The sequence below is a fragment of the Phalaenopsis equestris genome, unplaced genomic scaffold (genome assembly GCF_001263595.1).
Source record: "Phalaenopsis equestris unplaced genomic scaffold, ASM126359v1 Scaffold001244, whole genome shotgun sequence".
Classification (NCBI taxonomy): domain Eukaryota; kingdom Viridiplantae; phylum Streptophyta; class Magnoliopsida; order Asparagales; family Orchidaceae; genus Phalaenopsis; species Phalaenopsis equestris.
This window is the reverse complement of record NW_018165683.1, coordinates 147,687-175,623: the sequence shown is the minus strand read 5'-3', so window position 1 is coordinate 175,623 and position 27,937 is coordinate 147,687. Positions and strand designations below refer to the sequence as shown.

General features: G+C 32.6%; 1 protein-coding gene across 1 annotated transcript in view; it reads left to right on the top strand.

The window, feature by feature from the left end:
* The window catches only part of LOC110033644 (probable serine/threonine-protein kinase PIX7), a 50,552-nt gene that overhangs the window by 7,977 nt on the left and 14,638 nt on the right, over positions 1-27,937 (top strand). The window contains exons 2-5 of the mRNA XM_020737692.1: positions 1,616-1,953; positions 2,087-2,222; positions 12,480-12,616; positions 12,697-12,820. Of these exons, the coding sequence (XP_020593351.1) occupies positions 1,616-1,953; positions 2,087-2,222; positions 12,480-12,616; positions 12,697-12,820 (735 nt within the window). The remainder of the gene's footprint in view (positions 1-1,615; positions 1,954-2,086; positions 2,223-12,479; positions 12,617-12,696; positions 12,821-27,937) is intronic.

Genomic DNA, 27,937 nt, shown 5'->3' with positions numbered 1-27,937 from the left:
TATATATATATATATATATATATATATATGTTTAATCCAAAATCAGTCGATTCTCTAACAAGCTAAGCCTCTAACGCTTATCAATTAGCTTTAATTGAAATTTATCTTTCATGTTTGGGTGGTGTAATTAATCATAGGAGCTTGTACTTATGATAACCTCATAACGTTGTAAAAGCATTTGCAAAATAAGGGTGTAATCTCTTGATAGTGTTTTCTTTGACATCCGCTTTGAAAATCTAAGTCAGACCTATGCTCACTGAAGAGCCGGGTGTTAATTTTTGGACTCCTTTTTGTTATTAGCAGATGACCTTGATCATTAAAACACCTTTTGAAGTTTGTGTAAGTTAAAATATTGAAGAAATTTTTAAAGAAGTAATGAACTTATATTTAGTCTTTGAAAATTTATGTAACTTTAATGTTTATGATGATAATTATTTTAATTATGATAAGAAAATGAGTGCTATCTTTTGAAGATATGTTTGATTATCTTGATTCTGCTATTCAAAATAATGGATATAGTGATGAAGTATAACTCCTAGATTAAAAGTTGATGATTAAAATAAAGAAGCATCTCATGGATTAAGTGCAATTAGTGAATATCACGAAGTTCTAACAGAAAATTTTGTCAAAAATTATAGTTAGATTCGTTATACAATTGGATTGAAGTGTCTTAACGATAACTAAGTAACCGTTTAAGTTTAGTGTGATGAAATGGTTAAAGATAATATGGATATGTGGTTAAATTAGGAAGGATAGAATAATAAATAATTAGATTGAGAGTCACTGGGATTAGCACTTTTTGAAGATGCTATAGTAAAAATGTGATTAAGGTAGTTTGAGCATGGGTGATGGAACCATGGAGGATAGTTCATGAACTAATAATAACAAAATGGAAATAACACCTCATAAAGTATATAAGAGGAAAAAAGATCCGAAAAGTCAATCCTCAATTATTGGACCAGGCTAATGGCACTACTGATAATTTTTGGGTGGTACGGTCTACAAAAATATTTTATGAATACATCATAATATTTATTAGATTCTTATATCCAAGGATGTTCAAGTCTATATTGTGCTTCTTTTCTTTACAAGTTCATTTATGGTACTTCATCTCTAGAAAATCTATTGTAGAAATGCACTCAGCTTGAGGATTCATGTTCAACGTGATCTGAAATTTGCGTGTTTTACCTCTGGCATGAACCTTGAATTGGCTGGTGAGGCAATAGTATTTTTTAGGCCTTGTTTATCTCACTTATCCTCCTTACTGCAATTTATAGTGTCTATAGAGCCAATCACTGGGGAATAACTAGTGCAGGACCTTAGTCATAAAAAATGTCTTTCACATTTCTGAAAGCATATACGCAGGGTTCATTTGGGTGCCTAGTAATATAAGTAATAAGATTTGTAATTCAATTTCTTTGAGTGTCTGGGAATAGAATCACTATTCGGAAGGGCAGTGACTGATATTTTGTTGCTTTCTATTTATTTTCAAGATTGATGGTTGTGTTATCCATTTTTTAAAGCATTTATTACCGAGAGTTATGCATGAAGTAGAATTCCAAACATGTGATAATTGATTCATCTAACTGAATATACATTTTGCATGGGCAAACAGAAAGTAAATCTACAAATGATGGTAGTAGTGGCCAGCCAGTTGTGCCTATAGTCTCTGGTTCTACCACAACCAGCAATGGAGAGAGTAGTTCCTTTACTTCTAGAGTTGGGGAGGATCTTAAAATTGCATCGCAGTTGAGGAAGTTTACTTTTAATGAACTTAAATGCGCAACGAGAAACTTCAGACCGGAAAGCCTTCTTGGAGAAGGAGGTTTTGGTTGTGTCTTCAAGGGTTGGATTGAAGAGAATGGAACTGCCCCTGTTAAACCTGGTACAGGTCTCACTGTTGCTGTGAAGACACTGAATCATGATGGGCACCAAGGGCACAAGGAGTGGTTGGTACGTTTTAACTAAAAATTCCAAATGCTATTTTACTCTCTCTTTCCCCCTCTCGCTCTTCCTCTCCCCTCATTTCACCATTTTTATTCACATTCTAGACGCATTTACACAATAAATTTTTATGGTTTTGCAGGCTGAAGTAAATTTTCTTGGTGAACTTCTTCATCCTAATTTGGTTAAGTTGGTTGGCTATTGCATTGAAGATGATCAAAGGTTATTGGTATATGAATATATGCCTCGTGGAAGTTTGGAGAATCACCTTTTTAGAAGTATGTCTGGGTGTTTCTCTTGACTCTTTCATATATTCCTGTATCTATTTCGTCTGTGTCATGCTCTTCCTTTTGCAAGCAGAACACATTGATTAACTGTTATTCTTGAAACCTGTTGACATTTATTCTAAATCATGTATAAAAAATGTGTAAGTTCATTCTTTTTCTGTCCAATTTTTAGATTCTCTTTTCGATATTCCATGCTGTATGCTTGGTAACTTTAGAATTTACTGCAGTTTGTAGATTGTTTCCAGCTTCCACCATCGTGCAGCCCATGCTTGCAAGACTATGAGGATCTGCACTTGCAGCAATTTCTTTTGCACTATTGGCACATTCAAACTTTAATAAATGAGATTTTTGATCGGCCAAATTTTATAAGCATTATAAAGTGAGGCTGAATATGCTTTTTATAATTTGTTACAACCTTGAGCTTTCTTGTTGTTATGCAATAGTGTATATGCTTAATATACTCTTGATATTTTGGATCCTTTAATAATCATACCGAATAGAAACTTGAACAATTTATTGTTCTTACCTTATAAATGTTTAACAATCCTTTTTAATTTCTCTTCTTACAAAAGAAAGAAGAAAAATTTATCCAGGTGATGTTCATGTAAAGGGCGTACATGCACATATCTAAGAGTTCTTGATCAGTTGCTATGAGCTAGCTTGGAGAAAGTCGACTAGATAGGAAAGACAGAGACATCGAACTCGCTAGGATCTTGAGGAATTCCCCAAGTCTATTATTGCCATATAATTAAATAATATCTCATCAAGGCCTATTTGCCTTGTCATTGGGCCTACTAGCCTACCCCCTAAACCCTCAAGGGGAACTTGCACAAATGCCCAAGCTCATTTCAAGATTTCTTACCTAATCATAAGGGCCATTTGACCAAGCTCAGTGATTACTCGCCCAAAGGACTTTTTAGGTTTGGAGCTACTTGCCAACCTGGGCAAGTTCATCAGGAGTTATGTCTGTAAATGAACCAATGCACTTGATGAACTACTCAAATTCAACTCGATTAATACTCGTTCATGTTTGTTCAAATTAGTAAATTAAATTTGAACATTTGTTTAAAACTTGAAGGTTAAATGAACCTAATTTGAACATAATCCAACTCGTTTATTAATGTTCATGAATGAGTTTGTTTGTTATTTAACAAATAACTTGTTAATGCTATACTTATATAATATATATTTTAAATAAATTTTGATTAATTATAATTTATTTAATTACACATTCAATAATATATGATAATTTAATATCAATATGCAAATAAATTTAATACAATTTCTTCTTATCTTTTATTTTAATGAATTAGTTTATTAATACTTATTTATGTTATTTGATTGTAAGAAAACTTACGCATAATTATATATTTTGTTATTTACTTAATATAAACTAGTTAGATGCCAATTTTAAATTTATTCCATTGCTTATTTATTTAGATTTGTAAAATTATTTGTTAATAACTATATATAAATGATCAAGTTCTCATTCGAATTTTAGCTTGTTTATTAGCTTTATATGAAAAATCAAGTACAAATTTAATTTTTAATTTTGTATAAAAAAAATTAAGTCTCATTTGAATTTCTCGTTTTTACAACTAATATAAACAAGTTATGTACAAATCAAGTATGGACATTAGAAAATTTAAGCAAGTAACGTATGAACAATTATGTGAAAGTTCTACTCATTATGAACTGTCCAACCTATGACATACTTGACACGACTCGATTATAGTCTTATTGGGAAGTTGATGTCTTCACCACAAGGATTGGTGGCTTCACTAATGAGGCGGCCGACTAATTGATCACTTAGGCCAACAAGAAATCCGAAGACAAATATCACATGGACCCATGAATGTCCCACATGTATACAAGTGATTTATCACGTATTTTCAAATTTATTTTATTTTGAAAGTTAAAGTGAAGCTTTTTCTGTAGCACCCAAACCTTACATATAAAAGGACAAAGGGTACACCATTTAGTGGTGCTTTGGGTTAGTTCTCTTTAAAAACTTTTTTTCTTTTTCTTCTCATTTGATTCACTTTTTGTTTATTGTTCCGTGAAACATTGTAAGTATTATTAGTAATATTTTGACATCATCCTTAGACAAATTTAGATTCATCATTCTGAAAGATGCATGGAGTATGAATTGATGTTAATAATTCATCACTTTTAAAAACAAACCAACAAAACGAAGAAAGATCTTTAAATTTGGAGAATTAGGATTTTATTACTAGAAAGCAACTTGAAGAAATGGAGGAGGATCATGGGGATGATTCAAGATGTTTCGGAGCATGCTTCTAGAATTACCATAAGGTTTAAGATGTTAGAAGGATCTTTGGATCTAATAATTTGAAGTGTCAGGGCATTAACTTCTATGCTAGTAGTAGATGAAACATACTATTCAAGTGGTGATGAAGAATCCCCTCCCTCTCCCCATTGAACTAAGAAGCAAATTGGCGAATAGATTCTCTAGAGAGATTTTAGAGGCAAAGGCTTCAGTGAAAGTCTAAATCTCATACTTGGAACTTTACGAAGGAAGAATAAATCCTGTTGACTATTTGGTCTTCTTTGAATTAGCTACCTTCTTGCTAAACATTAACAACACCTTCAAATGCTGTTTATTCCTCACCATCATCAATGAATTACCTTTTAGGTGGTTAACATGCTTTTCACTAGTGATAATAATGAAATTTTTTTAGTTTAGATGGACCTTCATCTCTTAATTTGCCAGCACCAAGCCATTGAACAACTTGCAAGCTCTATTTACAATCCAGTAAGAACTCGAGGAATCGTTGCAAAAATTTTAAAGTCATTTCCAACATGGGAAGAGTTGAATATGTATTTTGAACTCATGGTTGTCCTTGCTGCACGTATGTAAGGACTAAAATTAAGATCATTCTAGTACATGATTAAAGCGTTTTCATGTGCAGGAATGGTTGAACTTGCCAGTAATGTTGTAAATGTATAAGATTATTACTAGGAGGAGGTATCAAAGCCCTAGTACCATGAACATGGAAGCTTGTCACCACATTGATGCCCACCAAATAGGCATAGGGGTTAATTCAATGCCGCTTGAATCAAAATTCAATAGGACGCTACCATGTTTGCAGTTGAGGAACAAGTTGCCTTTAGTCGTTAGGAATGTCACTCAAGCCTCTTTGCAAGTCTCCTACACCGAGTTAATGAATGTGATCAGGAATAAGGAATATTTTCATGACTGCTTCCATTATATTCGCAACCGCATATTTGGGACTTGAAGAAATATTACCTTTTTCACAAAGATCACGTTTTTGACATAAAGTTTTATTGACATCTCCGTGTTAATTGAAAACTTTATTATAGTAGGAAAATTAAAAGAGTTCATAATTGCTCAAAATGAAATACTAATCGAGAATGAGAAGAGAAGGGGATGAAATCACCCCTACACGTTTTATCCAAATCATGGGAATCATACCATAAATAGGAACATCTTTAGAGTAAATGTTCTGGAAAATTTATACTATATTTCTTTTAGTAGAAGTACTAAAGTGCCATTTTATTTATGCCTTTGTTGTCGTGTTGTTTATAAGAGAATCTCTTAAGGTTGAATAACTCATACATGAAAATAAAAACATTCCGAATCCCAAAAAACTTCTAAGTTTAAATATTACGCCCAGAACTAACATCTCACTTAACGGTGAGTAATGCAACAATCAAAATAAAAAATAATAATTAACATTATCATAATATTGTGTTTGTAATATAGACGATTAACTTTACAAGATAACTTCTTTAAAGATATTCTCCACGCTCGATCTCTATCTGAGATAAAATCGTTTCATTGATATGCAATCCTCTGCTGATCTATTCCTTGGACAACTATAAAATTTTCTACCATATCTATGCTCTTTTAGTGATCTATGTAGAGCACATTATCATCAGTAGTTGCATTACAAGACTCTAGAGACACCAAAAGTTCGAGCTCATAATTTCTTAAGGATTAAAACCACAAACCACAACCACTTATATGAATTAACTAAAAGAATAATATAAATTTATAGTTAATGATTTATAAAGCTGTGAGGTCTCAGAGCAAAGAATAAACCAACGAATAATATATCACTTCAAGAAGACAAAATACCTTAAAGATAGTGGATCATAGTTGCCTTTAAACCATGTAAGACTGATCTTGTATGTGCCACAGAAGCATCTCACTACAAAGGCCATCTAAAGGAACCTCGAGAGTTATGACTAAGAATGAAGGGGAACCTTGGTTGCCTTGATGTAGATTTCATATATGTTAAAATCCATAGCAACTTACTGTCATTTAACAATAACCCAAAGGTCATATATCTCATCATAGACCGCTAAAAAAAAATGCAAGAAAAGGAAATTTATTAAACTCACGGTTGCCTAGGAGGTCATCCATGTGGTGAAAAATACAGGTTGAATGAATGAAAAAATAAATTTCAGCAAATTGAGATTCCACATAAAGATCGTTGCATAAAAAGTAATTACAATAAACATATAGCTTTTTTCACATCATGTTATACGTAATGAAAATATCGCACGCAACATTTCACTCATTAACTATTGCATATGTAATTTGCTCTCTCAACTCTATCATCTCCTCTACACCTTTCCCATGCTGTGTACAAGACTTAGATAAATCACAGTCAGCTTGTGATATTGACTGCTCTAGGTGATATTTATATGCCTCAGTAGAGACATGTGACTGATCTTCATCCGCATTATTAATATCAATATCACTGTGTGAATGATGTTAACGAATATAATTGTGGAGAGCCTTTGTAGCTACCACAATGTTCACTTATTTGTTGCAATGATATGTGGGCATATCTTATAGATTAACCCATTTTTTTACAAACCCCAAATGTCCTCTTAATAACACGAAATAAAAATGAGTCTCATGTTAAAAATTTTCTTTTTGCCCTGAACTATGTTGTTAGCTCTTTTAAAATTAGAAATATGATATTTTGTATCAGAAAAAGTTTTGATATACCCTCTTTGTAACAGATATCCAACATCAACAAAATAATACTTTTTTATTAGATATATTATCATTAGTATTGTACTGAAAAAAATCATTTAATTTCATATTCAAGCAAATCAGAAGATTTTGTAAAGTTGTATTTATGAGTTCGCGTAACAAATTTGAATACATGGCTATCATGCGCGCTGATTTCCTTTCCCATTCAACCATTACAAAAATGAAATAGATTCTATAATCGCATACAACCATAATATTTTATGTTGGTGAACCACAACGTCCACTTTATGCATTCTTTTTACTGTTGAACACACGTGCATCCACATGTGTTCCATCAATTGCTTCAATACAATCCTAAGTCATTTATATGAAATATTAAAGTTACTGCTTTTAAGTAAATTTTAAGAAAGATGAACACAAAAATCTACCTTAAATATATGACATATAGTGTTGATATCGTGAAATTTCAATAGGGGTGTTTTGGAATGTAGGGTCTTTTAAGTTTGATAACTTCTCAAGATAAACTGATCAGAGCATTTGAACCAATTGAAAAATATCTACAAATTATTTCTGGTGAGTGTTAGAATCGCTCCATCCCCCTTCTGTGGACTCATTTTTGCGATAAAATATAGAGTTATGGTGATCATCTCTCTTAAAGTCATTCTAGAGGAGTCACAGAGTTTATGAATTTTGTACACTTTTTAAAATAGATCAATAAATATAGTGTGTGTCATACGAAGCATGTTAAATCTTGTTGGGTGACCCACAAGTACCTCTCAAACCCATTAGTTGCCTATGTATGTGGATATCATGCAAGGAGTGCGTGCAATATATGAGCTGTCAATGTTTTTTTATTAATATATTATTTGCTAATTCAATGTTATTTGATTTTATTTGTCTTCTTTTTGAATAACAATAATGAATAACATAGAGAAAGACACGGTACATAAAAAATAATGTCTTACACCAATATCAGTCAAACATATGAAAGTCCAAAAATACGATAATATTCTTGCATCTTGATTCTCATAAAAGTAAAATAAATAGTTAACCCTGTGCTTGAATATCATCAATATAAAGAACTTTCTCTTAGTTTGATCTTCTAACTTTTTCATTGAGAAAAAGTAAAATGACATGTCTTCCACTTAGTTGGATCTTTCAACATTTTCAATATAAAGAACTCTCTCTTAGCACAGCACTATTCCACTACCAATTATTTTTATTTATAAATTTTTGTTTCTTTTGATTCTTTAAGCACATCTTCTGCCACTTGTTTAATAGTGCTTGTAACTTTATCCCACATAGAATTTACTTCTTCATGAACATCTCAAATCTTAAAATTTTGAAGTTTGCTCATAATTGAAGTTTGCTCATAAAACTAATTTTATTTCTCTTTTAATTGCCGCACCTAATTCTGTTGATTATTTTCTTGTATTTGATATCTTACAGCTTTCCATCTTAAAATTCAGAATTATTAATTGATATTAAATACATAAATTTTCACTTTGAATTACTTTACAATCTTTACACTCTCGAAGATCTCTTTTTCTCATAAGGAAATAATTAATTTGTATTTATTGATCATTTCTAATAAGTAATAATATGTTCATCTCTTTTTCTAAATAAAGTATTAGCAATAACAAATAATTTGCTAAACTCCAAAACATCAACCACCATGAATATTTTTAAAATCTTTTACCACTGTACCAACATGTTTATTTAAATCTCCTTCAATAAAAATTCTTTTTTTAAGAGGTATCATCTGTATTTTTTCTCCAAAGTCATTCCAAAAATTTTCTTTTGAACCTATAACTAAACCTACTTGAGGAGCATAATCACTTATAATATTAATAATCTTAGTATCAACAACAATTTTTAAAGTTATAATTCGATATTCAATTGTATTAAATTTATAGTATTATCTTTTAAACTCTTATCTATAATTACACCTAATGAGACTCCTACCTGAATATCAAATTTTAAATCTTAATCTATCAATCTCTTTAGCCTTTTTTCTAACCCGTTTAGTTTTTTAAACACATAAGATATTTATCTTCATATAAACTATAATATAAATTAATTCTATTAATTTACCTGTGAGAGTACTTTTATTTGAAGATCCTATCCTAATATTAGTTTAATGGACTAACTTCTTTACTTGCTTCTGCCTGTAATGTGAAAACATTTACTTATTTGACACTACACCCAGACATTGGTATAGCGGCCCTTGCCCAATTTTCACTGTATTCAGGCCATACAACTCGTCTCTTCTAGGGGATGCTCTATTATTTACACAAAGATCATACAACTCGCCTCTTCTAGGGGATGCTCTATTATTTACACAAAGATTTAAAGGATTAATGCCATAATTTTTTTACAAGCTTTATGGTGATTGTTGACTACCTAATGCACTCGGCCACCAATGTAGAGGCTTCAACCCTCAAGATAAATAATTTGTGAACTTTTTATTTTTATTGTTTAAAAACCTTAGGAAAATTAGTTTTTCGGGAAGATACAATCCTTTCTAAAGGCGTGAGAGGTAAAATATTTGATTTTGCGAGAATAAATATTTTTTGTCATTCACTCCTTGTGATAAATTTAAAGACACGATAATCACTAAATTAAATTTACATCCAAATATTCAAAGGATCTAATTTAGCTAGGGTCAGGCTAAGTTTATAGTAGTTTGGAAAAATAGAAGAGAGAAAGACAATGAACTAGCTAAGTCCATTATATTCATATAATCAAAAGTACCTCGTTAGGGCCTAATTGCCCAATCACGAGACCTTGCGACTCACAAGAAGCTCACATAGATACTAGGGCCCATTTCATCTTTTACTCAATTGAATCAAAGAGCCCATTCATTTGAGCTAAATGACTCATCTCACAATGGAGTACTTGAGACTGATGTCGACAAGTTTGTTAGGAAGTCGGTGCATTCAACTCGAGAATTGGGGACTTCACCAGTATGGAAATGATTTTCGCCTACAACAAGCCTTGATAATTGTCGTGTGGATCCATGAATTTTCCCACATGTATATAGGTCTCGCATCATGTATGTTTTATCTATATTTTATAAAGTCAATGTGTAGCTTTCCATGTATAATGCCTAAGCCCTATGTTTTATATTTTATAAATGGTCAAATGACAAATTTTTAATGAGGTCATTTGTGGGTGGTTAGAGCTATAAATAATCAGAGTTTTTTTCATTAAAAAGTTCTTTGTTTCTCCTCTATAAATATTACTCTTTTTATTATTCTCTGACACCTTATAAGCTTTGTTGGTAGCATTCTGACATCCTTTGACTGATTTTGATTCAACAAAGAGAAAATTTTCTTTGTTGTAAATTTATGTTTTTCTTATGATAATGTCTAGACTTCTGTTAAACATTCTTTTTTATAGTGTTTAGAAGCTATTTGATTAATATTAAATTTATATTATATCATCTGCTCCTATGAGGATTATTTTTAAAAAGAAATTTAAGTGACAAATCCCAATTCGTTTATTCTTATTAGAGTTAGTATTTTCCTTGCTTCAGGGTATTAAATTTTTTTTAGGCATTATAACAAGGAAGGAAAAAGCTTTTAATTTCAATTGTGTTAAGCCACAAAATGCATTGTGAATGCCCAATGGACTGAAATTTCAGAATCTCTTATGGAATGGTTAAGGTTTTATTCGTCATATTGTCATATTGCATTACGTAAGTTTGTTTTAACATTTGTAATTCATAATTAATTTACCTGTTGATAGTGTTTGCTGTTACCCAGTGTTATCAGTAATTATTTACCTGCTAGTGTTTTATGTTATCCAGTGTAATCAGTATTTAGTTTACCTTTTAATAGTTGTTTTATGTTTTCAAGTGTAATAAGTGCTTAATTTACATGTTAATAAGCGATTTTTTTGTATAATCACCAGTTATCCTTCCAAGTGATATTTTCAATGAGACTGCTATGGGCAGATACTGCTTTCTTTAAGAAAATTCACAATGTTCTTATATTTAGTTTTATTTATCTAAATCTGGGCTTCGTAGCTGTTTAATGTAATATTCTTTATTTCAATAAAAGTTTGGCCACTTAGACCGCACCAAATTTGTTTTACGAGCCCTACCAATTGCAACCTTATACAGAGGAGGAAATTCCAGCCAAAGTTTGGCACTGGCATTGCTATTCTCACAGTTCACAGGTTTTATTTCGCTACATATCTAGGAACTTAATAGGACTGCTCATTTTTTTGGTTAGCTGGACATAAATGAAGTTTTTTTAACCATGTAATTGAAACACTTGCTCTTTTTTTCCTTCTTAAGGAGGATAGATCTCACTCTGTTAAAGCCTAAAGCCATAGTTTTGTACACATTTTGTAACTTTTGATATAGTAATGCAAAATGCATACTTTCAAGAATCCTGCTGAAGTCTAGTAGGCTTTGTATCAGTTGTATTGAGCCCATTGCATCCCTTCATAATCATTAGTCTAAAATTATCCTACAGATATTTATAAAGGAGTTGGTCATCATGACATGGCTTCACCACGTTTGCCAGAAGTGATAAAACTTACATTTGTTGTTCTACGGTTCTCTTTGTGGGTCTCCGTACCTAGAAGGTGTTAGTTGTAAGGTTTCTTACCCATGACCTACTCTAAACCAATTTCTTATTGGTTTAAGGTCAAGTATCAGGTTTACCATCCCAATCTGTTTCTCTGCATTTACTTTTAATCTGTTTAAAAACACTGTTCTGACACTTACAAGTGATGAACATTTGTAGTGGTATTGTTTCCTAATTATTGAAGGTAATTTTTGGAATGATATCGATGCCTTAATTCTTTAAAGTTAAATTTATTTGCGTTTTCAATAATAAATGCTTTACTTTTTTGATATCCACCCCATTGTTTTTCATTAATGACTATGCCATACAATTGACTTCTGTAAACCAATCCCCTACCATCCCCTCCTTTCCTTGTATCCTTCTTAAAGGAAAAAAAAAAGGTTCCAGCTGTCAGCCAAACAGTGACTTAAAACAGAATAAAGGAGTTTTGAGTTGTCTTAGCTATGGTCAAGTTCTTTTTATGTTTCCACCACCTTGAGAAAGTGTGTTGACCTAGGATACTATATTTTATCAATATATAGGCAACTGGAGATGGATAATTATTATCTGTTTTGTGTTGCTGATCTACAGCTTAGTTAGTGCAAATGGAAAACTCCGTGCCTTTATTATTCTGGTGATGTTGCCTTTATCTTTCATTAAAAATATACTCTTACACAGGATCTCTACCTCTGCCATGGTCCATAAGAATGAAAATTGCACTTGGTGCCGCTAAGGGGCTAACTTTTCTTCACGAGGAAGCAGAAAGGCCTGTTATATATCGCGATTTTAAAACTTCTAATATTCTACTGGATGCGGTATGCTCCCAAATTTTTTGTAGTTGTAAAAACTTCATTCCCTTTACGGGTTCCGTTGTCTTAAACACATTTTCTTGCAGGATTATGTTGCCAAACTTTCTGATTTTGGGCTTGCTAAAGATGGCCCAGAAGGGGATAAGACCCATGTGTCCACACGAGTGATGGGGACTTATGGATATGCTGCTCCTGAATATGTAATGACAGGTAACATTTGCATTTGCTTGTCATTTTCGAATGGATAAAGGTATTCTCCGAGCAATTGTTATCAATGTTTAAAACTGTGCAATCGTTAAGGGTCTTACCGCGATCTGCGATGTAAGTCTCACACTTTGAAAATTAGGTAAGTCAAAATAAAGGAGTAAGAATGATAAATTACGTTTATATGAAATAACAAATTGTATTAGCTGCAAAATATCATTTAACAACTTGCACGAAATAAAAATATAATGTACTCATCAAATCATCAAACTAGCATAAAATATAAATTGAAAGTTATAAAATATCAAAGTAGGACATAAGATGAGATTGGCAGAATAGGCGTCTCTTTCTTATGTTGATCAACTAACGTAATAATATATATAGATTTAAATAAGGCCATAATAAATAATCAAAAGGTTGAGCAGTAGGCGATGGTGGTGGCAGCAGGAGCAACTAGCGGCAGCGACGACAACAGGGGCAGTAGACAACATTGGCTGTGGTAGGAGCAGGAGGCAGCTGTGCAGGAGGCATCTATGGTAGGAGCAGCAGGCGGCTGATGTAATAGAAGCAGCGACAACGTCGACGATGGTGGTATCAGTGGTAGAAGTAGTAGACGACGATCATGGGGAGTTTGATCGGGGAAAGGGGAGCTCTTGCTTGTGATAGTGCAACTTCGGTTCGTATATGAACAATCTAATAAAGGGGAAATAAAACTAAGTGCGAGAGGCACGTCTCAGCGGAATTGAGGCAAGACTAGCTTTGAGGCGCACCTCTACCTATGTGGTCGTACGCCTTGCCTAAACAGCTCTAGTCGTATGTCTCGAAGTGTTTTTCTTCGAAATTATGCTAAGGCGGAATTCAAGGCATGCCTTTGATTGGTAATACTCAAGTGATTTTTATTCTTAATATTTGATTTTTGTCCTTAATAAAAGATATTTTTGAGTTCATGATTCTTGCATGATCTACCAAAAAAAATGTTCGACTTTACTTATGAATGTTTTAGGTCAGTGTAAGTTGGAGTATAAGAAAACCAAGAGGATGGTTGATGCTTTTTTTAAATTGTAGACTTATAAAAATAAAAATCTTAATTATTAAGAAAGTAGATTTAAGAAAATTGTGGGAGTAAATAAAAACTAGCAAGAGACAACTGCACAAATTTTTATGAGCTTCGGACATTGCCTATGTCTTGCCTAAATTTTCATCATCTAGGATCCCACCATATATAGATCTTACTAATGCATGATTCTCATTTTTGTGGGGGTGGGAAAAGCCCTTATAATCTATGCTTTTAATTGACGTGCAAAAAGTAATCAAAAATTAATTTTACAGACGACACTATAGTTTGTTTATAAAGATTTCAGAAACCTCATAAGAAAACGTTAAAAGAAGAATTTTAGATCTTGCTATTTGATCTAATACAAATATTTTAAAATTTTGTAAGTGCAATCTTATAGAATTGACAATCACTTGAATAAATTAAAAAATACTCTTCAACGATGTGGCTTTGTATGAGTTCAAGCTTTTGGAGAGGTTTAGATCAACTCGTAGTTTTTTCCTTAAGAAAATAAAAAGTTCTGAAAAAAAATTTAAATAGAGAAAGTGGAAGGTGTTATAAACTTTTCATTCAACTTCTAACCAACAAAATTTTTTTTTAATTTATAGCCTCTCAAAATATAGCCAAAATATATAACAATGTCTCTTAAATGCTTTTCAAATGACTATAAAATGGCTAGTCAAAGAAGCTCCGACAACTAGTTGAAGCTCCAATTTTACGTCCAATGGCTAGCCAACCTTTTATGAAACAACTAATATTTAAAAAATAATAATAAATTGAATTTTAATAAAAAATATTTATTTTAATCCTTCAAAGCACGCTTAAAAGATCCAGTGAATCTAATTTAACGAAAGTTAAGTCAAAACTTAGCCAATTCAAATCAAGTTCTCAAAATTTTTTTTCTATTTTTGTTGTTTTTAAAATATATTAAATAAAATTAAAAAATCTGAAATCATTTGTAAATAAACATATATATGGCAGCAATTTATCATAAAAATATTAAGTCAAAATGAAAACTTGAAGTATGTTAAATAAAATTCTAAAAATATTAACTTATTACTTTAGTTAATATTTATTGCTTATTGTTTTTTGGTAAATTAAATGCTATGCATGCTGTTTATGAAATCATTTAAACTTATAAATATAAGAATTAATTAGGAAATTTATTGATATATTAATTAAGATCATTATCCTTAATTAGATAACCAATAATTTTACTAATAAATTTATGTAAAGCAAATCGAGGAAATATATTAGAAGTTTAAAGTCGTCCAAACCTATTAATATTTGTAATAGATAATTACATACCACATGATTTTTATGTATTTACATATCTAATATACATGTTTTAATATGTACATCTATAGCATTTAAAAGGCACAATCATATCATAAAATAAAAATGAAAGTTTTATTTCATTAGAAAAGTTAATATTTGTGATATTTTGCTGTGATGTTAAACATTTTATATGTTTTATAAGTAAATGCCAAAAGTTAAGCATTAGTTTTGTAACTAGTTAAAAATTTTGTGGTATGTATATAAATATCTCTATTTTAAAATGAATTGAGATCAAAATTTTTTAAAATTGTGATGCATATAATAATTTAAAATAATTTTAATTTTATTTAAATTTATAGGTTTTTATTTTTTAAAGCTTAAGCTTAAGTCATCATTTTGCTATTATAAATCTAATGACCAAGGGCTCTATAAAATTAATGGGCATGTCAATGCATACCTCCTAATTCTTATGTATTTACATATCTAACACTTCAAATTTACATTTTACATTTAAACCACCCAAATCATACATCACATAAAAAATACCACCTTTCAACTTAAAGGTTAAAGACACCTTTTCATACAGTTGTGGTGGTATTTATGTAAAAATTGAAGTTTAGATGTTAGATATGTAAATATATAGGAATTGTTTGGTATGTATGCAAATCTTCCAAAATTTAATCGAGCTTTTTTTTGTATTATTCATTATTTTCTTTTTTTATTTTTAATTTTTTATGTGATTATCTTGATCATCCAATTTAGTTGATGTTGTTTTCATGTTCAAAATTTTTGCACACAGTTTAATCAATTAAAACTCTAAACATGTGTTTTTAATATTTAAAATAAACTCAATCATATAATGTTCTCGTAGGATCAACTTAACCTATCTTGCAACATTAACCCTCATGTTTATAAATGAGGTCAAGTGCCAAGAATTGGGTATTGAATTCTTACGAATAATAATGCAAATTTCTTTTTTTCTCCTTGAATCTGGGCACTTCTCCTTGACTTAGCCCATCCTACTTTGTTAGGGGTATGATCAAGTTCTTTATAGTAATTCACTTGATAGATCACAATAATCTAATCTATTCTTTTCCCCTCTCCTTATCTTTCGATCATTTAATCCACTGAACAATGTTGGATTTAGACATCCTTTAAAATTTATTGGCTGTTGAAAGTGGCTCATACTTGAAACATGACTACTAACAATCATGAAAATCATTTGAGCAAGCCTATAAGAAAGTGTGACCCATTAAGCTAGGAACATGATTATTAATAACCACAAAATATTGTTTGATGAAAATGTTCTATATTGTGATGGAGAGATTCTCACAATCTCCTATCGATTTTTGGGAGTCAACCATGTTATTTGGTCATTATGCATGTGTTATCGTGCATGCTTATCTTGTTAACTCACTTCAGGTGACTTATATTCCTCCACTCTTATTTGGGAGTTGATTGTCATTTGGAAAGTGTGCACATGTTGTCGTGCATGCATGGCCTATTATCTCGCTTCGGAATGACTTATTTTCCTTAGTGAAAAGTTTTGCTAAGATTCCATTTGAGAAGCTAGCTAAGCAAGTCTTCACTCAATGGACAAATTTTTATTTATTTATCATAAAGAGCCATATTTCGCTTCCTAAGTTTTAAAATTTTGGTCTTGGATTGTTGTCCAGATTACTCACTTTGAGTCTATTGTTTCTTTTTTCGTAGTTTGTGATGTTATAAAATGTCATATTCTCTTCAATTTTTTCAAATAAGTACCCCCTGGCTGTTCTATATTGGGAATTGTTGAGCTCGACTTATAATTGTTGATTTCTTACAACAAAGGCGACAAAAAAAATTCTATATTGGGAATTGTTGATTTCTTACAACAAAGGCGACAAAAAAAAAAAAAAAGAAGACACAATAAATAATTTTTAGGCAAAGAAGATTTTTAGGTCATTCCTACTGTCTCTGAAACTTAAACCCTTGAGTGTGTTTGTTGGTGATGTGATTTTGGTTTTACTTGTTTTTTATATGTTCCATACCAAGTTGCGCCCAGCTTGCCTAGTAGAGATTTTCGAGTTGCTGAGTCGACTTTCTTCAGTATCAATTCTCCTATGAACTTTCTTTCTCTTAAATTGGCATTATAATACTTAGTTGTTCTTCTCATGACTTCCTCTTGCTTCATATTTGAGTTCTTTGATAAGCTGAAATATATGTTTCATTCTTTTTTTATTATCTTTTTGCCATTTTTTATTTGAGTTCTCCTTTTGCTCACTTATCGAGGGCTACAACTATTTAGTTATGTAGTGTGCTTGACTAGCAGCTGCCCCATGCGATTAATAAGAATCTGGTCAGCCTAGTGGATGATGATGAAGTTTTTTTACCTTGGCAGTTTTGACTTCCATTCATAATAGGTTGAGAATTTTATTCTCCACTTCGATTTTCCTATTCATTTTGGGATAATGCACAGTGGAAAAATTGAGGTGAATACTTTGATTTTGGCAAAACCTTTTGAGTGATTTGTCAAAAAATTGAAGTCCATTGTCAGTTATTATGACATGAGGCATATTGTGTCTTCAAATGTTTTTGGTCTAGATAAAATGATAAATTACATTTGCCATTGTCCTTGCAAGCTCCTTCGCCTCTATCCATTTGGTAAAATAGTTGATCATTATAATATTGATCTTTTTTTTGCTCTTTTGTAGGCAGAAATGGATCCAATAGGTTTGTTTTTTCAAACCATTAATGGCCAGTGATTCAATATCGGTTGCAATATGTGAATGTTAAAGTTAGCTAGGTGCAAACTTTTGAATAGATCACAACATTTGAAGAATTTTTTTGCATCATTTAGATTAAAAAGCTGAAAATACTCTTTCTTGAGTAGTCAAATGTCTAGAGTTAGCCCTCTATAATGACTTGCACATTCTCTCAAATGCACTACTGCTAAAACTCAAGTAACTTGATTTTTTTCTTATATGTATTGTAAGTAAGGTTTATGGATGGTTTTACTGGACACTTACAAGAGGATGTACCTTTGTGTATTCCTTTTGCTGATGATATCCTTCTCGTGGAGAAAAAGACAGAAAAGCTCAGAAAAAACTTGAACTGTGGACGTCCACCTTGGAGTCTAAAGGCCTTCGTTTGAGTAGAACTAAAACTGAATACATGGAATGTAATTTTAGTAGTAGTAGCTCTAATGACGGAAATGTAACTATAGGTGATCAAGTTATTAAAAGGTGTGAACGTTTTAGATATCTCGGATCTATTGTTAAAAGTGATCTTCATATTAATGGGGATGTTACTAGTAGATTTCAAGTTGGTTGGTTGAAGTGGACGAATGCTTCAGACCTTTTGTGATAGAAAAGTACCTCTTAGACTTGAAGGAAAATTTTGTAAGATGGTGGTGAGACCGACAATGCTCTGTGGCGCTGAATGTTGGCCTTTAAAAAAGAAGCATAAAGCTAAGTTAACTGTTGCTGAGATTAGAATGACTAGGTGGATGAGTGGCTTTACACTTAGAGACAAAATGCGAAATGAATATATCTGTGATAGGGTTGGTGTAGCTCGAGTGACGGACAAAGAGAGAGTCGTTTTAGATGGTTTGGTCACATTAAACATCAACCATCTGATGATCTGATTACAAGAGTAGATGTTTTAGATTCGACTTATGTTATGAAAGGCAGAGGTAGACCTAGGAAGATTTGGGTATATTGTATAAAAATGATCTTAATTTTTTATAATTAAATGAAAAAATGACACTGAATAAGATGCAATGGAGAAAAATGATTCATGTAGCCGACCCCACTTAGTGAGATAAATGTTCTGTTGTTGTTGCTGCTGCTGTTGTATTGTATGTAAGGTTAAGTGATGGTTGCCGTCAATGATCATAATAGAGTTGATGTACGAAGTTTCCTTGATTTTAATTCTTCTTGAGCCTTTGATTTCTCCTACCACAATTGACATCTTTAGATACTCAATAAATGAATCGATCTAGCTTGATTCAGCTAGGAGATTTACCTCCATTACATCTATGGTGGGCTGAGTAAAGGTTAAAGGTTTGTCACTTATATATGTGCCATTTTGGAAAGTTGATTGGCAAACTCGTTCTCTCAGAAGATCTGTTTGATGATACTCAAATCTTTGACTTTAGGCTTGGCCTTAAATAGGTATCACCTCAAGGTGCCCTTTTCTGCTTCATATCCATTTGTTAATTTATCCACTTGCTACGAGTCCAAGTACAACTGAAGAGTAGCACTCTACCCTTGAAGTGAATCTCAGGATAGTGAGTAAAGCCTCATATTTGACTTGATTGTTATTGCATGTAAATTATATTGATGACATTACTTGGAATGATATATGTCGGGCTCATCAACAATATGCTAGACTCATCAACAATAAGCCAGCTCTTATTCCTCACTTGTTTGATTCTCCATTCACTTACAAATTCCATAATAGGTTGGCTTTTCTCCTTAATCGTGAAGTTGGCTAGCGCTTGAACTTTAATTGCCGTTCAATGAACATAAGATATTTAGAATTTGCTGAGTTTAGCTGAGCATTTTAGAAGTCGCCTTGAAACAAACTTCAAGCAATGATTCGTAAAGAGTTGGATAGGATGAACTTGAAAGTAAGGGTGAAGTCTTTTGGCTGTGATGAGGGTGAAGTGGAATTTGTTCAAAACATGACATTTCACTCAACTCAACAAAGCATGTTATTTACAACATAATAGACAAGCCATTGATTCTTTTCTTTTTTCTTGATGAGGATGGAGCTCCCTGCTTCCTTTTACTTCTAAATATAATAACAAAACCTTGAAGGTCATGACTGCAGCAATGGAAGCAAGGTCAACGATGACTTCTAGCTTTGGAACCACTCTTCACACTTCTTATTCCCTTCAAATTTTTTGCCCCTCCTCAAGGTTTTAAAGAATGCCGAACACTTTTTATTTGACTTTAAGATAAATCGGCTTAATCATATTTTTTAGTTGGTTAGTTTCTTAGATATTTTATGTTTTTATGTGATGACATCTTCATATTAATATTAGTTTTATTCATGTTCGGGTTTTTTTTTGGGTGTTATGTAGAATTTGAAAAAATTGCTAGATCAGGCTCCAAAGATGCACTTTAGTGGGTTCAACCTCATATTGAACTTCTTCAAGGTTGTGAAGTTATTGTTGAGGCCGACAATATGTTGTTGTGGTCTTTTTCTTTCAATCAACAACTCATTTCAATCAACAACTCATTCACAAAAACTTTTATATTCTTCCCTTCTATTCTTTAAAGGATATGACCATGGTTCTTTGTTAAGTCATCAACACATTTGTCAAGTTAAATGACATGTGGTTGTGTGGCAATATAATTCGTTGCTTGTGGTAAAAACCATCCTTTTTTTTGACATCTATAGCATGTATCCATGTTTGATGATAGCTTGAAATCAATGCACGCTTGCCATTCTTCGTTAAACTTAGGCACCATTACTAATTCGAAACTTAGTAAGTGTATTGCACTTTTCTATTAAATCCATATTAAGCAACTTTTATACTCTTTTTCGTAAATTAGGCCATGTAATGTGTGTGCCACTTGTTTGATCTTCTGTTTAATTAGTTGATCTTATCCACATTTAGAGTCTATTTGTGGTCGTATATTTTTTTTGTAAAAGAGGTTGTAATGTTGTTGCAGACAAAATTTCTTAGAAATCTGCGGTGGATTTATATTTATGTTTATTTTTTTTCTAAAAATCATGTCATTTTTCTTACAGTCACCGCAATTTATCAGATCAAATTGAAAAAAAAATCCCTCGCAACAAAAATTATAAAAAACAATAACAAAATAATTCAAAAAATATTGTTGTGGTGACGGTCTAAAATATAAAGCAGGCGAAAAATTTCCAAACATGCTCTTAGTTGATAACGTGTGTCATAGGAATCTACCCTTGATATCTCACCAGGCGACCATGCAAAATGTTCCCTTAAGATTGCCACTAACTTGTCTTTATACCTAACATCAGTGGTCGAACTGATATAAAAACTGCGATTCGAAACTTTTTTACCGGGTTTTTTCTATCTTCTTTAGAGTTTCCAAGCTTGTTTTACCTTGTACCTCTTCATTCACTACTTTCTATTGAGTGTTTCTAATAGCCTTGAGGCAACAAACCGTTGATTGATACAAGTCATCTTATACCACTAATCCCCCCCCACCCCTCACCAACCAAAAGCCGAGAACTTCATTGACATGTGGGATGTCAAGATGTCAAGATGAGTGCTCAAAATGTATTAAAGAATAGTTGGCAAAATATTGCAATAGATGTCGTTGGTTTGCCAATTATTATAAAATTGGTTATTACAAAGATTTTTTATAATCAGTTTGGATTTATGCTCAGCAAGTCTACTATGGAAGCTATATATTTATTGAGAGGTTTGATGGAGATGTACAAATAGAGTAAGGAGTATCTACCTATGTCTTTATTGATTTAGAAAAAGCTCACGATAATATTCCAAGAGAAGTCTTTTGGGGAGTTCTAGAGGAGAAAGATGTTGATATGACTTATATTTAAATCATTAAAGATATGTATACTAGAGCTGTTACTTGTGTTCGAACAGGAGGATTAACCAATTGTTTTCCTATTTCAGTTGGATTATATCAGGGATCAACGTTAGGCCTATATCTTTTTGCTTGAGTTATTGGTGCTCTTACTGGACATATATAGCAGGATGTACCTTAGCGTATGCTTTTTGTTGATGATATCCTTCTTGTGTATAAGACTAGAGAAAGAGTTCAGAAAAAACTTGAATTATAGAGGCATACATTAGAGTCTAAAAGCCTTAGTTTGAGTAGATCTAGAACTGAATACATGGAATGTAATTTTAATAGTAGCTCTAGTGGCAGAGTTGTAACTGCGAGCAATCAAATCATTAAATGGTGTGAATGTTTTAGATATCTCTGGCCTATTGTTCAAAGCGGTAATATAGATGGGGTTTTATTAGTAGAATTTAGGTTGGTTGAAGTGGAGCAATGGATCAGGCCTATTTTGTGATAAAAAAGTATCGCTTAGACTGAAAGGAAAATTTTATAAGATGGCGGTGAGACTTGTTTTAGCGTATGCTTTTGTTATTACTAATACTTTATTCAAGAAAAGAGATGGGCATCTTATTACTAATAAGAGTGGATCAAATAAAACACAAATTGATTATTTTCTTATGAGAAGAAGTGATCGTCGAGATTTTAAAGATTGAAAGGTCATTTCAAGTGAGGATTTAAGTACCCAACATCGCTTATTAGTTCTCTTATTAGTTCTAGATTATTAGTTCTAGATTTTAAGATGAATAGTTATAAAATAAAGAATACTAGGACTCATCATCATAGCATTAGATGGGAGAACCTAAAAGAGACAAACAAAATTATTTTTATGAGTAAAATTCTAGATTTCAAAATTTGGGATGTTCATGAAGAAGCAAATGGTATGTGGGATAAAGTAACAAACACTATTAAACAATAACAAAAGATATACTTGTAGAATCAAAAGAAAATTTTTTTTTTATAAATAAAAATAATTGATAGTGGAATAATAAGATAGAATAATAATATGCAAGAAAAGATAAAATCTAAGAAGTTTTGTTATAAAAATTGGTTTAAATGTAAAAGCTTAGAGAACTGAGAAATATCAAACGGTCTGCAAGGAGTTTCAATGAACAATCTGTGACGCTCAAATTCTGCTTTTAAAGATCTTTATAATAGATTAGATACTAAGGAGGGTGAAAAATGTATGTATAAACTAGCCGAACAAAGAGAAAAAAAAGTAAAGATTTAACTCAAGTAAAATATATTAAACATGAAAATGAAAAAGTGCTTTTCTTTGAAAAAGACATTCAACATAGGTGAGTGAGTTATTTTGATAAAAATTTTATTGAAGTTTTTTGAAAATGCGATTAAATTTAGTAATTTTAATATTGTGAATGATAATAAAACGTTTCATTTTTATCGTCGCATTAGTAAAAAAGAATTTGAGGAGGTTTTAAAGAAAACCAAGGGTGGAAAGTCTGTAGGACCTGATGATATCTGACCAAAGGAAAATATGTTGAGATTTTCATACCTATTTTACATTGTTTTTTATGATATTACACTTTAAAAAAATGTATTTTTGATGTTTTGTTGCAGAAATGATGAATTAGGGTGGTCATTGGAGCAAAAATATGCAAAAAAGAGTGAATTTGGAGCGAAAAGAACCAAAATGTGAACAATTGAACTAGGGCGCCCCTTTAAAGTCTTAGGAGAGGGTAATTGAACATAGGTTAAGACGTTTTACAAAGATTTCTCATAATCAATTTGGATTTATGCCGGGTAGATCTACTATGGAAGCTATACATTTATTGATAGGTTTGATGGAGAAGTGCAGTGCTAATAAGAAGAATCTACATTTGATTTTTTTTGATTTAGAAAAAGCTTCCGATAAGGTTCTAAGAGATATCCTTTGGAGTGTTCTTGAGAAGAAAGGTGTTGATATGACTTATATTCAAGTCATTAAAGATATTTATACTAGAGTTGTTACTTGTGTTTGAGCTGAAGGAGGATTTACCAAATATTTTCCTATTGTTGTTGGATTACCTCAGGGATTGGCTTTAAGCCCATATCTTTTTTTCTTTTGTTATGGATGGTCTTACCGGACATCTATAGGAGGATGTACCTTGGTGTATGCTTTTTGCTGATGATATCCTTCCCGTGGATAAGACGAGAGAAAAACCCAAGAAAAACTTGAATTGTAGAGGTCTACATTGGAGTCTAAAGGCTTTCATTTAAGTAGAACCAAAACTAAATACATGAAATGTAATTTTAGTAGTAGCTCTAGTGACAGAAGTGTGAATTTGGGTGATCAAATTATTAAAAGGTGTGAACGATTTAGATATCTTAGGTCTGTTGTTCAAAGCGATGGTGATATAGATGGGGATGTTAAAAGTAGAATTCAAGTTGGTTGGTTGAAGTGGAGGAATGCTTCGGGTTTTTTGTGTGATAGAAAAGTACCACTTAAACTGAAAGAAAAACTTTATAAGATGGTGGTGAGACCTGCAATGCCCTATGACGCTGAATGCTGGCCTTTAAAAGAGAAGCATAATAATAAGTTAAGTGTTGCCGAGATGAGAATGATTAGGTGGATGAGTGGCTTTACACTTAGAGACAAAATGTGAAATGAATATATTCATGATAGTGTTGGTGTAGCTCCTATGACGGACAAAATTAGAGAAAGTCGTTGAGATGGTTTGGTCACATTAAAAGTCGATCATCTGATGATCCGATTAGGAGAGTAGATGTTTTAGATTCGACTTATGTTAAGAAAGACAGAGGTAAACCTAGGAAGACTTGAGCTTATTGTATAAAAAATGATCTTAATTTACCAAGAATTAAATGAAAATTTGACACTAAATAGGGCGCAATGAAGAAAAAGGATTCATATAGCCGACCCCACGTCCTGGGATTAAGGCTTTGTTGTTGTTGTTGTGGTGAGACTTGCAACGCTTTATGGCACAAAATGTTGGCCTTTAAAATAGAAGTATAAAACAAAGTTAAGTGCTGCTAAAATGAGTGCTTAGGTGGATGAGTGGCTTGACATTGAGATAAAATATGAAATGAATTTATTCGTGATAGGGTTGATGTAGCTTCAGTGGCAGACAAGATTTGAGAGGGTCGTCTTAGATTGTTTGGTCACATTAAACATTAACGATTTGATGAACCGGTTAGGAGATTAGATGTTTTAGATTTGACTTATGTTAAGAAAGGCAGAGGTAAACCTAAAAAGGCTTGGGCTTATTGTATACAAAATGGTCTTAATCTATTATAATTAAATGAAAATGACTTTCAATAGGATGCAATGGAGATAAAGAATTGATGTAGCCGACCCCACATAGTGGGATAAAGGCTCTTTGTTGTTATTGTATAGTTAATTGGTGGTTTTCTTCTCAACAAGTGATTAGTAGAGTTATTTTTCTTTCAAAATTTTTTATTTTCTTAGAAAGCCTATATAAGTTGTCTATTTTTTGCGATAGATGAGTGTCCTCGATTTGCTTCTTTTTGAATACACTCTTTAAATGATGTTTTATCAAGCTATCTGTGTTAATCAATATGCATCTATTTGGTAATTTGCAATTGGAGCCGTCAATACAATCACATAATTATAAGGGTTATAGCTGAGCGGCTTATTTGCTTCAGAAGATGTAACTAGCATTAATTCAGCTATAGGTGCTCGTGCCTCCGTTGTTCAGTTCATTTCTCTCGATCTTAGTCATTTGATGTTAGTTTAGTGTACTATTTTTGCTGGGGTGGGCTCATTGCTTATTTCTATAATCGACTATTTTTCGTCTTCAACCATGTTTGATAGACTAATATGAAGTCCTAGAATTTTCTTATGAAAACGAGCTATTACTCTAAATTATGGAGACTGCGATAGTTTTCAGTCATGCTCATGGTCATTGTGGAATGTGTTACTATTTTGTCTTATCACTTATGTGTGGGCTATATTTCATTAGGTTTGGTCTTCTAAAATACTTTTTATTATGAATCACCTTGATTAATTCAACCATTGAGACTTGTTGCAGTGTGAATGTGAGATAAATGCTAGTGATTTCACTTTTTGCATGGCTTGGTGGTTGCCTCCTTTTTAGATTGGCACTTGCCTTGGGTGTAAATGAATGCACGCGGATTGGTAGTGTTGTTAAATTGGTTAAGGACAAGTTGCTTCTAGTCACGACAACTTGGGATTCGTAAATTCTCTAGGGGCTATCTTTGCTTCTTTACTCGATCCCGCTCCTTGGGTTGTCCGGCCAATACTTTCACTTTATGATTATATTTTTAATATTCACATTGGCGTTGGCGAGTTCAAGCAAATCAACAAAGGTACTCGGGCTCATAGACCAAGGGCGTCTCTAAGCAGTTTTTTGAGACCCTATGTCAATGTAGCTCAGGCCACAACAAGCTCCAATTCTTTAATCTCCTACATATCCTTTCCGAGCCTTATTATGAACTCCTAAGCAACCCCTTAGGTTCTTGGTGCAGGTTCAATAGTGCTTGGGAGTTCTTTGAGGTTATTGGTTGGCGAATTGAGTAATGAATATTATCTTAAATTTAGCAAAGGATGTGATCGTCTCAAGTGGGTAGTGGCAAAAAAATTTTAAAACTAATTCCTTTAGCCGTGAAGAATAGCCGACACATTAGTGTGTTATTAATATTTTGCATACATAGTTGACTCAATATATGCAATATGGTCAGTTCATTTCTATTTGAGTCGAGTTGAGAGATCTTGACATGGGGGAGGCTTCGTCTCAAGGTTTTGATGGAGAAGGCGTTCGTCAATAGATACCTCCTTTTAACTCGCCCATGACGGTGTCTTGGTTCACGGTTGACTTCTTCATAAGTAAGAAAATAGTTTTCGACTAGAGAATACAATGTTTTCCCTCCCGTATTCCTTTGATTAGCCGCTGAATTACTTGAATTTTCAATTGATTGTACTCTTAGTGTTACTCTCTAAATTTGTTTTATCAGCCACCTTTGATAAACTTTCCTAACCTATTCCCCAATATTTCTTCCAGTTTGCCGACCCTTTTAGTTAGCTTTCTAGTTATAAAATGCTTATCGTCTAGGTTAATAGAGTTTTATCTTGTACAATTTTCTCCAATTGGATCTTTGCTAAGTACCTTTATAGATCTCTGAATGTCCCTTCTAGTTCTGGTCATGCGCGCATGCTCATTGCTCCTAATAGGTTGTTGGCTTTTGTATTATTTGCAGGTTACACTTGAAGCTTACTAAACCAGAGAAAATTAGAAATACAAAAAAAATGTAGTTAGAGGGAAGAAGTCCAAAAAAAAGGACCTTAAAGGTTCGTGCCTTAATGTAAGCTCATAGTAAAGTTAAAGTGTAAAATGCTTTCAAAGATTTAAGGCAGAGACTAAAGTTAGTGCTACCCAACAAGCTATATATATATATAAAGAGAAATATTTTAGGCTTGTGGCCTTAAGTTGACTTAAACTATGATTAAAATTTTCCTGTGGGGAATAGCCGAGTCTCCTTGTAGCATGGACCAAGTAGTTAGACTACCTGTCTAGTTTGATTGATCTTTGAATCTGGTTCAAGATAAAGTGAAATTGCCTTTGAACCTTTAATGCGTTTTCTTATATGGTTGATCATGTGAGTCCTGTTTGGTATTGTTGACCTCATTCTTAGTGAGGCCTTAGTTTCCTACTCCCAGAACCCCAAATCTAGCCTTAGGAGTTCTTTGTTGACCATCTTAGCAGACTAGTAATAGAGCCCACCTCCCGTAGAACTTCAAACCACTTCTTGACTCATTTTTGTGAAGAACTCGCATGAGTGGTTCTAAGCACTCAACTTCTAGTTGCAAGGGCTAAGGACCAACATGTAGAGGGCCCGAAAATGAGTTCCTATAGGATCAAACGGCCTTAGGTAAACCCTTTGTGACTTGATTACTCGCGAACGCCGCAATTCACGCACTCACTACACCACACACAACTTTGACTTGAATCGACTCGCCCGTCAGCAAACTCGTCCGGACGACCCTGGATGACGAAACGGACCACGCCGACGCGTCCGGAATGTCAAATTTAGCTAGGAAGGACACCCGCATTGCTAGGGTTACGCGTGCGCACAAATGACACAAAAATCGATATATTTTTTTTCTTTAGCGAGATGCGTGCCTGGACACAACTCATGTTCAACTCGGATTCGATTCAGTCTGGAGAAAATCGATATATTTTTTTTCTTTAGCGAGATGTGTGCCTGGACTCAACTCATGTTCAACTCGGATTCGAT